Genomic DNA, 13,076 nt, shown 5'->3' with positions numbered 1-13,076 from the left:
ATACTCTTTCTAAAACTGGAAACTATCCTTTAAAACAAAGAAACAAACAAAACAGAGGCTGTTTGGAAGAGTAAAGAGACATACTGACACTTTTTAAATTAGTATTTCAGTAACAATTAGTGACATTGGCGCTTCTAAATATCGTTTATTATTCATTTGTGTCCTTCTTTTGTAAGTTATGTTTTCATGCCCCTTTGACATTTTATTTTAGGGTATTTATCCTTCTCACTTTGTTCCAAAAGTGCCCTTTATAATATATTAAGACTGTTAAATTTTTCTTGTAGTCTTTTAGGTAAAAACAGTTTTCAGTTTTGACAAGACAGTATCTGCTGATCATTTCCTAAGGTATTCTTCCTCCAATTTTGGGTTTAGAAAAGGCTTTCCTAACTTAAGATCCAATAAGTATTTTATTACTGCTGTGGCTTTGTAGATAATATTTTTATTAAGATGGGATTTACTTTGGTATGAAATAAGATATAGATCTCACTTTATCGTTTTATCCAAACGGCCATCCTAATTTGTACATTGTATATCAGTATAAGGATCTTCCCTGGTGGCTCAGACGGTAAAGCATCTGCCTACAGTGTGGGAGACCTGGGTTCAATCCCTGGGTCGGGAAGATCTCCTGGAGAAGGAAATGCCAACCCACTCCAGTGTTCTTGCCTGGAAGATCCCATGGACGGAGGAACCTGGTTAGGCTACAGTCCATGGGGTCACAAAGAGTCAGACATGACTAAGCGACTTCACTCACTCACTCGCTCATATCAGTATAAGTATATAATATTTAGTATATATCATATGCTAAGTTATGTTTTTATTTGAGTGCCTTTGAAAGGTGTTGTAGTTTATAAATAATTTGTATATTGATTAATGACAAGATCTTTTAATAGTCATGGCTTTATAATAGGATATGATGATAGATGTGACCTTAATTAAGTCCTATTGGTGATGGACAGGGAGGCCTGGCGTGCTGGGATTCATGGGGTCGCAAAGAGTTGGACACAACTGAGCAACTGAACTGAACTCATGCACCCAGTGCACTTAAAAGGATTTTGCACATATTAGCATATAATTCAGACCCAACTATATGTAACAGAAATTAGTATGTTTTAATTTTCCAGATGAGGAATATGAGGCAAAGAGAAATAAAGATACTTATCAAGTCAAGGTGCTTGTAAGTGGCAGACCAACAATTCAGACAGATACAGACATAACCTCATTTCAGTGTGCTTTGCTTTATTGAAGGCATGAAAACAGTATTAATATTGTGGCTCTCCATTAGAACTCTTGGATGACCAGGTACATTGTCAATGAAATCTCAACAATGAGCTTAAAATAGTCAGCACATCAGGTTGTAGACAGATGAGTTATTATCCAAGCTTTGTTGTTCTGTTATAATTTACTCAGGCAGAGTAAATTTAGCATCCTCCTTAAGGGCCATTGGATTTTCAGAATGGTAAATAAATGCTGGCTTCAACTGAAAGTCATCAGCTGCATTAGCCCCTAACAAGGGTTGATATTGGCTATTCTGGTAGAAGTGAGGTGGATTTGATTTTTGCATTTCTCTGGTTAGTGATGTTGAACACCTTGTCATGTACCCACTGGCCATTTGTACATCTTCTTTGGAAAAATGTTTGTTTGGGTCCTTTGCTCATTTTTTATTTGGACTGGGTCATTGTGTTTTTACTGTTGAGTTGAATGAATTCCTTATATATTTTGGATATAATGCCCTATCAAATATATAGTTTGAAAATATTTTCTCTCATTCCTCAGGTTGCCTTTCATGTTGATCATTTCTTTTGCTGCACATAAGTCAATTAATTTTATATAGTCATTGTTGTTGCTTGTGATTTTGTTGTTATATACAAAAATGTTGTTAAGGAGTTTTTTTTTTTCCCCTTTGTTTTCCTATAGCAGTTTCACAGTTTCAGGTTTTTATGTATAAGTCTTCAATCCATTTCAAGCTAACTTGTGTGTGTGATATAAGGGAAGGGTTCTCGTGCACATTTCATTCTTTTACATTTGCATATATCCAAATTTTCCAGCACCACTAGTGAAGAGACTGTCTTTTTCCCATTTGGTACATTTGTATCTCGTTTCAAATATCAGTTAGCCATATATATGAAGGTTTATTTCTGGGCTCTCGCTTCTATTTCATTCATGTATTTCCTTGTTTTTATACTCATACCATATTGTTTTGATTACTGTTGCTTTGTGGTGTAGTATGAAACCAGGAAATGTCATGCCTCCAGCTTTGTCCTTTTTTCTCAAGTTTGTTTTAGCTCTTAAGTGTCTCTTGTGGTTCCATGCTGAATTTAGAATTTCTTCTCTTTTCCCGTGAAAGTGACAGTGGGATTTTGATAGGCATTGCATTGAATCTAAGATGGCTTTGGATAAAAGACGTTTTAACAGTGTTAATTCTGTATGAAAACTTTAGTTACTTCTGTTTATTTATTGTAAAATACTTGTAAAATTATTTTTTACAGTTTTAGAAATTTTGTTAAAAATTTCAACTATAATATACCTAGAACAGTTTTTCTTTTCCAAATTATTTTGCCTTGTATCCAGTGAGCTCTTTTGCAAACTCAAGTTTTTTCTCAACTCAGAGAAGACTGCATTTTATCATTATTAATTTAATTATCATTTATTCTCTTTACACTTACTGTATCCTTCTAAACGAACTATTGTATTTAAATTGTATTTCTCTAACTCAACATTTTCTTTTGTTATTTGTTTTATCCTTTTTCTGGCAAACTCATTTATCATTTCGTCATTTCCTCCTAGCTCATGTGTTCAACTTATGTTTATTGATACTAAGAACCTTTCCTATATCAGAAGGCACTGGGACTGTAAGAATGAGTATCTCAGACATAAAGCCCATACTCATTGAACTGATGATCGAGTGAGGAAAACAGAGATAGAATATGTAATTATTAGAGTTCTCCTGGAAAACATTTTTTAAACTAGAGTCTGCTGGATACTAAGCTACTGCCATCTCTAAAACGAATGGTTTGTATTTTCTGAAGCTAGGGCTAGGACTCCCTTGCCAGACCCTAGCTCCCTGTATGGTTCCACCAATAGGGGGCGCCAGAGAGGACCACAGAGTGAAAGAGGAAGGGAAGGCTGCTTCTTTCTGTTCATTTTCTGTCTCTGTCAACATCATCCCAGCAGAATTTCTATATAGAAGTGGCAGCAGCTTCTTGCTTCCCACTTACTTTTTTAAAGTAATTCCAGATCCAGCTTTTTTATGTGCTGCACCCCATCCCTCTCCTCCAAGAGATGCCAGCACCACCAGCCCTTCTTCAGAGGTCTAGGTCTTAAGTCCTGGTTCCCTCTTGCAAGTTCCTGAGGCGCCAGCACGCTGTGCCCTCTCCTTGGAGAGTAGAGCCCTCTCTAAGCTTCAAAGTTCTCTAACCTCAGTGTCTTCCTTTGGTTCCCTCACTGCCCCCTCCCTGGGATGGGAACAGCTCCTAGGAGTTCCCCTTTTGCCTATTTAGCCCTTCAATTTTTACATTAATATTTTCTGTTAAAACAACTGTGTGCTTCCTGTTTCTTGCCTGGATCCTGACAAATCTGTCTTCTGTTCGATTTTCAGCAATCTTGAGTATGCTGTTTACTGTCTCCATGACATATATTTCTAATTCAGCAGTTTTGCTTTGTTTTTCATGCATAGTGGCAGTTTTCTTAATCTCAGATGTTATCCTATTTATAAATCTCTACTGTAGATTCTCAGTTACTATTTCCTTTTGATTTTAAATAACTTAAATTAGAAGTTCTCCAAAAATGCCTCTTGTTTCCAGTCTTAGGGGAAACCATTTCAGTCTGCAGTTTGTCTCCTTCATTTGTAGTGTGATTCTTTTTGCAAGACTGGGGATGCTTTTCCTACTGTTAGAATTGATACAGTTTTCTCTGTGAATCTTTCAAGCCTTGGAACTAGCTTAGGTGATCAAAGTATCTAGTTTGCCAATTCAGAAGTTGTCAGGAATTCCCTGGCGGTCCAGTGGTTAGGACTCACTTCTTTCACTGCCAGGAGCCTGGGTTCAATCCCTGATCGGGAACTAAGATCCTGCGAGCTGCCTGGCAGGGTCAAGAAAAATACAAAATCAAAAGCAAACAAGCAAAAACCCTAAGCAAACAAACAAACAGCAAAACTAGATTGAGTGACCTATGATGAGAATCATAGAGCTGAAATCATTTACGTCTATGTCTAAGAATTTATTTCTATAATTTTTGGTATATTTAGTAGCTCTCTGGAATTTGTCTGGTATGTTTGTCCTCCTTGGGTATCAAAAATACCAGAGTTCCTGCCACCAGTATTAGGCACAAGCCAGAACTCTAACACTTGGGTTTCTTACTTGATGTGATACCTGGTGTGTGGTGGGCTGCCTTTGATGAGTTGGATCCATGTTTATGACACCACAGTTGTTGCCTGACCCTCTGTCTTCTGCCTTTAATCGTCCTATCTCCGCATTTAGAAGTGGATATATACTTCTTGTTGCAAAACTTCAACAGTGATTGCCAATGTCAATTGGAAAGATCAGGGTGTCATGTGGGTCCTTTCTTCAATCTGATCCTGACTGTATGAGATCAAAAAGAAATTTCTCCTAACTTCTTGCTTATAGACAATACCCTTTCCTATATCCCAGTGTCAATACAGGATTTTCCTTCTTTTTTCTTTTTTTTTTAAGATTTATTTAACTGGCTGCTCTAGGTCTCCGTTGCAGCACGTGGAATCTTTCAGTTGCAGGACATGGGATCTAGTTCCCTGACCAGGGATTGAACCCGGGACCCCCCAGCTTTGGGAGCACCAAGTCTTAGCCACTGGACCACCAGAGAAATTCTCAGGGTTTTCCTTTCTTTATATTTGCTTAGCTAGTTCCTTAAGCAGTGTGGAGGAAAAACGACTAAAGTCTAGTTTCTTCTCATTTGCTGATGTGTGGAAATACCCAAAAACTCTGCATTTTGTTACCATTTCCATTTCTAGTGAACAAAGAAAAGGAAATAGAAGACAAAATAGAAATAGTATAAAACAAAATAGAAATTCCCACTCTCTGTTTTCTGTGCTTCATTGGGTTGAATGCAGATTATTTGGTGTTGTCAAAACTGCAATCATTGTGTAGCAGCACTGGGTAAGACTTCCTTTTCGAAAACAAAGCAATCAAAGAACAGGAAAAAGTAGCAAACAAGCCAAACAGAATTAGGCACAAAAGTACCACCGTTTCTTTCCATTAGCAACCCAATGTGTCATGTAAGAGTCCCCCACGCTCTGCAACAGGCTCCTTTCAATACAGAGTCATCTCTCTTATCTGTGGTTTCAGTTACCCAGTTACCCACATCAACCTTATATTAAATGGAAAATTTCAGAAATAAACAATTCGTAAGTTTTAAGTCACGTGCTCTTCCGAATAGCATGATGAAATCTCCTGCCATCCAGCTGCATGCTGCACAGGAAGTGAATCATCTCTTCGTCCAGTGTATCCTGCACGTTAATCTTAGTAGCTGTCTTGGTTATCAGATCAACTGTCCTGGTGTGACAGTACTTGTGTTCAAGTAACCTTTGTTTTAATTAATAATGGATCCAAAGCGTAAGGATAGTGATGCTGGAAATTCAGGTATACCAAAGAAATGCTGAAAAGTGCTTTCTTTAAGTGAAAAAGTGAAAGTTCTTAATAAGGATTTAGCAAGGAAAGAAAAATTTTATGCTGAGCTTCTTAAGATCTATAGTAAGCATGAATCTTCTCTCCATGAAATGGTGAAGAAGGGAAAAGAAACCCTTGTTAGTTTTACTGTTTCCCCTCAAACTAAAAACATTACAGCCACCACACTGAAGTGTTCAGTTAAGATGGAAAAGCGTTAAATTTGTCCAGTAAGATATTTTGAGAGAGACTATATTCATGGAACGTTTATTTCAGTATTGTTATAACTGTTCTATTTTAGTCTTAGTATGTTGATCTCTTACTGTGCCTGCTTTATAAATTGAACTTTATCATAGGTATGTATGCATAGGAAAAAAACAAGATATATAGGATTTGTACTATCTGTGGTTTCAGGCACCCACTGGGTTCTTGGAATGAACCCCATGAATAAGGGGGTTTACTGTAGTCCTGATGAGTAAATTAGTCATAAGGAAAGAGGATTTTTTTTAATTTATTTATTGATTTGTTTGGCTGCGTCAGGCTGAGTTGTGGCACGTAGGGTCTTCTTTGCATTCTGTGAGGTCTTTTGTTTGGTCTGCAGGTTCAGTAGGTATAACCCACCTGCTTAGTTATCCCATGGCACGTGGGATCTTAATTCCCCAACCAGGAAGTGAACCCACATCCTCTGCATTGCAGCACAGATTCTAAACCACTGGACCACCAGGGACGTTCCTGGAAAGGGGATTTTTAAGCAAAGGAGAATTTGTGGTCCAATTGTGCAGGAAACATGAGATTTTTCATTCTGAGGTTTATTCACATCCCCATCACTCATAGTTTTGTTATCAATTATGTGAACTTCTTCAAACTTGGAATCAGAAATTCTGAATCATAAAGGCTGTGGCAATTTGCAGATCTGCCGTGGCAATTTACAGATCTCTAATAGATGGAAGCTTGGCTTTAAAATTTGGGAGGATAGCAGAGAAACGGGAAAATAGATCCTGCCACCTGCCTACAGTGTGAGTCCTTGTAAGATCCTTGGCTTCACACACACTCACGATGATCTCCAAATAGACAGCTCTGCTGAAAAAAGACATCAGTCGCCTCTGGGAAGGAAAACATTAAGAGTAAAATTCCAAAGAAAGTGAATACATGGACTGCTGGGCTTGTTATTCATGGCGTGTTTCTGACTTGCTAAAAGCAAGTTTAATGTATTTATACCATCTATACAGTGTAACTGACTCTGAAGCTCTGCTCTTTACAGAGAACATATTTCATGTTATTGTAAGCACTAAAGAAAATTAAATCAATAAATCCACAGCCTGTAATTTGAGATCCTCAGTTGAAGAAAAATACATTGTCCGGGAGGGAGGAGCAAGTCTTGAGGAAGGCTTGTCAAACTGTCTTCACTCCACTGTCCCAGGCTTTCAAATGACAGCAGAAATAAGCTTGTGGGTTTCAATCATCAGAGTGCTGTTATGACACCTCCAAAAGAAGTAGAGGCCAACTCCCACTCTTGTTAATGAAGCATATGCTTAAGTGGAAAACCATGCAAATGATACTCTTTCTCTCTTTCTCAACTGTCCCCGTGTGTGTCCTTTCCCCTGAAAAAGATTTGCTGGTGAGTACGCAGAGACTAATGTCTGGACACGTGGTAAATTCTTCCCCATCCCTGGCGTTGATACTCTCTGTGACCACTGGCAAGCCAATTAACCCCTCCAAATGTCACCCTTCTATGTGTAAAAGGTTAATGGTGCAGCTTGTTTGCAGAGAGCCTGGAGTCTTCCATGAAAGGCACTGCATGGATGCCCAGCGTTGTTGTTGGACTGGAGGGCGTTGTATTTTTTAATTATATGTTTGGTGGGATAGGTTATAGATTTTGTTGTGGTTGAATGTTGCCTCTTCTCCCTGGTTACAAATAAAAGACTAATAGGTAATCACACACTATTACCATCTTCTAGAGGTCCCTAGAGGGCGAAGGGAATGCAGAGGTTACAGATTAATAATGCATTCTTTAGTTAATAAAATCACGAGCACCTCAGATGCATAATAGCTGTGGATGGCAATTTATTAGACCAAGTATTTTATCAGATGCTAAGTAGATAATGCTAGCAAAGACTCATGAAGTAATGAGTTTTTCTTTCCTGCTCTCCTAATAAATCTTCTATGCATCATATCCGTAGAGAACATTAGGGACAGTTTGGTTAAGGCTTATGTGAAATGTGTTTGAATATTCAGGAAAAGGATTCTTAGATTCTGGAACTCCTGAAACCAGGGGTGGGTGTGTGTGTGTGTGTGTGTGTGTGTGTGTGTCTAGACTGTGACAATAAGCTCACTGTTTTATCATCTTTGGAGCAAATGTGGATCTTCCTGGCCCCAAAGTGTTATGTCTTTCCCATTCTTTGCAGATTTACGGAAAAACTTTGAGCAAGACCCGCAGGGAAGGGAGGTACCCATCGAAGGCATGATTGTGCTACACTGCCGGCCGCCCGAGGGAGTTCCTGCTGCGGAGGTAAGACCAGGCCAGTTCCCAAGACGGGGGACTGAGTCCTGTGTGCTCACAGGAGATGTAAGCCAGCCTGGGCCAGGCCTTCTTGCTGCCTGGACCCAACCGCTAAAGATGGTGAAGCGGCTGATGGGAATAAGCTGGAAGAGGAAATTGTCTCTCTAATTTCTTAAGCTCTCGCCAGCCAGTTTGGGTGGAAATTGTTCTGTGCCCTTCCTCCTGGGGGCCTCGGTGATGCCGGTGCCTGCTCTGTGGCCTCATCCGTCACCCTGGGCACTCTGCTTTGAACATTGGTTTCTAGATCCATCTAACAGCAAAGTCACATGAAAACAGTGTAGAAAGAAGGCGGTCAGGCTCCAGTGCCAAGTTGCACGGGTGTTTGCACTTATCCTTCATTTGCTTACGAAACAGACAACCCTGGAGTGTTCGTTATGTTTTAGGTGCTGTGCTGGCGTGGGGGACACACAAAGTGTTGGAGGTCACAGATCTCTGATCAGTTATCTGTCGTTTGCAGTGAGGTGGTAGGAATCCAGAGTCATCATAGTTTTTGCTCCTTGCTGGTTTTCCAGAAGCTTCTATCATATGGTTAGGCTATAATTATCATTAATAACACACTGTGCTGGTGGGGATGGTGTTCTTTCAGTCACTATTAAAAGAGGTTCTGACAGACTCGTAATATGGGTATTAAGATAATATTGTGGGGTCTATTCAGAAGTACAAAGATTGCTTGATAAAGTCCTGTTTGGGGGTTGGCCGAAAACTTCATCCAGGTTTTCCTGTATAAGCTGATGGAAAAGCCTAAACAAATGTTTTAGCCAACCCAGTACATATGCAAACATAGGTCTGAGTCCAGCAGTAGAGAGGCCAGCTGTGACTCTTCTCTGAGCAGCTAGGGGAAGGTCCTGAGAGTCGTGGTTTCCTCACTAAGAAGTAGAGATATTAAAACAACAGGAGACTTTGTTGTGCATTGCTGTGGGATTTTGCATTTGGAAGGACAGAGGAGTAAAATGTTCCAAGGGGAACCGAAAACAGACAAACTTGCTGATCCAGACAAGAAGCCTGCAGGGTGGATTCTATTCAAAGCTCCCAAACTTCCCTGAAATGAAGTAAACGGACTTGAAAATTAAAGTGAACTCTCCATGCGTGATGCGAAATGATGAGAAAGGAAAATGCTTATTTTTAGATTTGTATTTAATGTGAAGCAAACAGATATTTGATCTCCTTTGGGCGCCGCCTTGTTCTGTACAGACAGTGTCCTAGATTTCTGAGGCGGGGAACAGGTGGCTGGGTGTAATGGGGCCGGGTGAATGTGGGTATAATTGAGGACACCCCACGTGTTCCTGGGGGACTCACTCAGGTACCAGCCGTTTGCTATAATCACACCATCTCTTATAACCAGGCTCTCTGCCAAGCCTGGGCTGGGTCACTGTGTCAACTTTGAAGCACCAGAGAGCACTGAAGATGGGCAGAAGGTCATGGTTTTATTATCTGTTCTGTGGGAACCAAACATTGTCTAGATGTCTAAAAATCAATTTTTACACCTAGAAGAGAGCTTAGATATTTACTTGGCACGACCTTTCCATTTTAGGGGCAAGAAAACTGATACTCAGATCAATGACCCACCAAAGAAAGGTCTTACACCCATTTAAGTCATAACGCTGTTCAGTCTTCCCAAAGTTCCTCAGACACTCAGAGAAAAGTCCACTTTCATGCTTTATGTGGTCCAGGATCATCAGGCCTGCTCTTACCTCTGACCTCATCTGTTGTTCAGTTTCCAGACCTGTGGTAGCCACATTAGCCTCCTCACTCTTCAACAGCTGCACCAGCCACGTGCCGGCCTCAGGACCTTTGCACATGCTGACTCCTCTGCTGGAACACTCTTCCCCAGTTACTCCTTCAGGGCTTGCTCAGATACATGCTGCTCAGTGAGGCCTGTTCAAGGCACTCTGATGACAATGTCGGTTCCTTACCCTACATGTATACTCTCAAGCCCCTTTCTCTGCATTTATTAACTCCTTAGCTCTTAGCACAACCATACTGTACTTATTCAACTTATTTTCTATTAGAATTAACCTCCACAAGGAGAATTTTGTTTGTTTGGCCATGCTACACAGAATGTGGGATCTTAGTTACCAGACCATGGTAGCACAGAGTCTTAAAATCACTGGACCTCCATGGAAGTCCCATATTTATATTTTTATCCCCAGAACAGAAAAGAGTGCTTCTCACATCCAGGTGTCCAATAAATATGTGTTGAATATGAGTGAAAAGTCGTTTCCTGCCTTTATTCCTGAATATTGGAGGTAGTGCTGGGACTCAGCCCAGACCAAAGTGTGAAATCCACTAGACTCTTGTTTTTGTTTTTTCTCCTGAGTGTTAGAAAATGGGTATATGTCCTTCTTCACTTGGTCTTTGAAGACACAGTGAAAATACAGAACAGAGAAGAGGAAGATAAGCATTGTGTAACCTGGTAGGGTAAGAGCCAAAAGGGAAGATATGCCTTGATATATAAGTATGTCCATGAGTTTGTACACGTGCACACACACACATTGAAGTGTATTCCCAGAGAGCTCAAGGATTTAGGAATTATAAGGACCCCAAGGCTCTTTGGGGCCCTGGTTGGGAGGGAAGATCCCTGTTGGAGAAGGAATTAGCCTCTAGGAAGCAAGCAGCATTCCTAGCTGGTCAACTGTTGGGTTGGCCAAAAGGTTCATTCAGATTGTTCATACCATTGTATGGAAAAACCCAAAGGAATCTTTTAGCCAACTCAATACTTGGGAAAGGCTGAACTTGGGTTGAATTTGGAAGCAGCTCTTGAAACATCCCTCCACCTTTCTTGCCCCAACATTGTCCTTGAAAGGAAATGAGTTGTCCCTATTGGCTCAGTTCCTTTTTCCAACTTTATGTTTCTTTTGTTTATTTGTTATTGAAGTATAGGGCTTCCCAGGAGGCTCAGTGGTAAACCTGCCAATGCACGAGACGCAGGAGATGCAGGTTTGATCCCTGGGTAGGGAAGATCCCCTGGAGAAGGGCATGGCAACCCACTCCAGTATTCTTGTCTGGAGAATCCCATGGGCACAAGAGCCTGGCAGGCTATAGACCATGGGGTTGCAAAGAGCAGGACACGACTGAGCGTACCTGCATAGTGGCTTTACGATGTTGTATTACTTTCTGCTATATCACAAACATCTGTTGAGCTATATGGTAGCACAGATGGTAAAGAATCTGCCTGCAATGCAGGAAAGCTGGGTTTGATCCCTGGGTTGGAAAGATCCCCTGGAGAAAGGCATGGCAACCCACTCTAGTATTCTTGCCTAGCGAATTCCCACGAACAGAGGAGCCTGGCAGGCTACAGTCCACGGGGTCACAAAGAGTTGGACACAACTGGGCAACTAAGCACACGTGTGTGTGTGTGTGTGTGTATGTATATTTATATGTATATATATATCCCCTTTCTCTTGGGCCTCCCTCCTCCCCGGTCACTCCCCACCCCATTCTGATGTGATTTTCAGCTATAACCACAGGAGCAGAACCCTATGTGAAAAACTTCCGGTAGTCACACACCCTGATGGCAGTGAAAACAGTATTTGGGAGAGTTCTTGGCCAGGGGAAGAAGGAACACAATAAATACAGACTTCTCAGTATGAAAGTATATTTTCTTTTCTGGTGCCTCCCCTCTTGCCAGATTTCTACGCTGGTAGGTATTTACTTCCTGGATTAGTTTCCTGGGGCTGCTGTGACAAATGACTACATACCGGGACTTAAAACAGTCAAACTGAATTCTCTCACAGTTCTGGAGGCTAGAAGTCTGAAGTAGGGTGCAGGCAGGGTTAGTTTTCCTGGGGGTTCTGGAAAATGAGCTTGTCTCTTAGATTCTGGTGGTTTCTGACAATCCTTGCTGCCCTTGGGGTGTAGATACATGACTACAGACTCTGCCTCCATCTTCAAATGGGTATTATTCTCTCTGTATCTTTTTTATCACTTTCTTTTTTAATATTTATTTATTTGACTGTGCAGAGTCTTAGACGCAGCATCAGGACTTCTGATCTTGGTGGTGGTATGGGAGGTCTTTTGGGATCTTCCGTTGTGTCATGCAAACTCTTAGGTGGGGCATGTGAAATCTAGTTCAACACTGAGGATCAAACCCAGGCCCCCTGCGTTGGGAGCATGGAGTCTTAGCCACTGGACCACCAGGGAAGTCTCTCTCTCTCCATCTCAATATGTCTGAATTTTGGCTCTTACAAGAACATGAATCATTGGATGAGGGTCAACCTCAATCCAGTAATGCCTGGTGTTAATCTTCTTGGTCACAGTACGTCTGCAATGACCCTATTTCCAAATAAGGTCACATGCACAGGTTATGTGTGGGCTTGAAATTTGGGAAGGGGGCCACTCTTGAACTCAGTCCACTTTCCACTCCCCCTTGACATATTAATAATCTTTTATTTTTAAGCACATAGACATCATTAGAAATAAAATTCAGAGCCAGGCTGGCTGAAAGAGGGCCATTTCAAGGAACAGCTGTGACTGTAGGATGGTTTAAAACAGAAATTCTGAGCTGAAGAGGGGAAGCTTTGTTTCCCGCCTTTTGTATTATGGATGAATGTGGAGAATGTTTCAGCTGCACTGTGGGTTAATGGCTGGTGTGGGACCCTAACAAGCTTTTATAGCATCTTCTTAAGGTGGGAAAGCATCTGGTTTCCAAACACATGTGTTACTTTGAAATTTCACTTATTTATGAGATGGATACTACCTATGTCTGTGCACTGATATTTACAGCTCTTTAGTTTCAGCAATAGCTTACACACTAGTTATGACCGCCAACGTTTGTGTTTTTGTTGAAGGGCAGGTCGATCTAGAGGAGAAAGCTGTGAGAGAGATGGATACAGATAGGGAAAGAAGGTGAAAATGTTCATACCTTCTGTGGTCAGGGTCTC

The 13,076-nt window shown here is 40.9% G+C and overlaps 1 protein-coding gene across 1 annotated transcript in view; it reads left to right on the top strand.

Moving 5' to 3' along the window:
* Positions 1-13,076, top strand: part of UNC5D (unc-5 homolog D (C. elegans)) — a 284,709-nt gene that overhangs the window by 43,253 nt on the left and 228,380 nt on the right. Inside the window, exon 4 of the mRNA XM_010838852.1 lies at positions 8,042-8,145. Within this exon, the coding sequence (XP_010837154.1) occupies positions 8,042-8,145 (104 nt within the window). The remainder of the gene's footprint in view (positions 1-8,041; positions 8,146-13,076) is intronic.

This window comes from Bison bison, unplaced genomic scaffold, assembly GCF_000754665.1.
Source record: "Bison bison bison isolate TAMUID 2011002044 unplaced genomic scaffold, Bison_UMD1.0 scf7180017864105, whole genome shotgun sequence".
Taxonomy (NCBI): Eukaryota; Metazoa; Chordata; class Mammalia; order Artiodactyla; family Bovidae; genus Bison; species Bison bison.
Note: the sequence above shows the minus strand (reverse complement) of the source record. Positions and strands in the feature narration are given on the sequence as shown.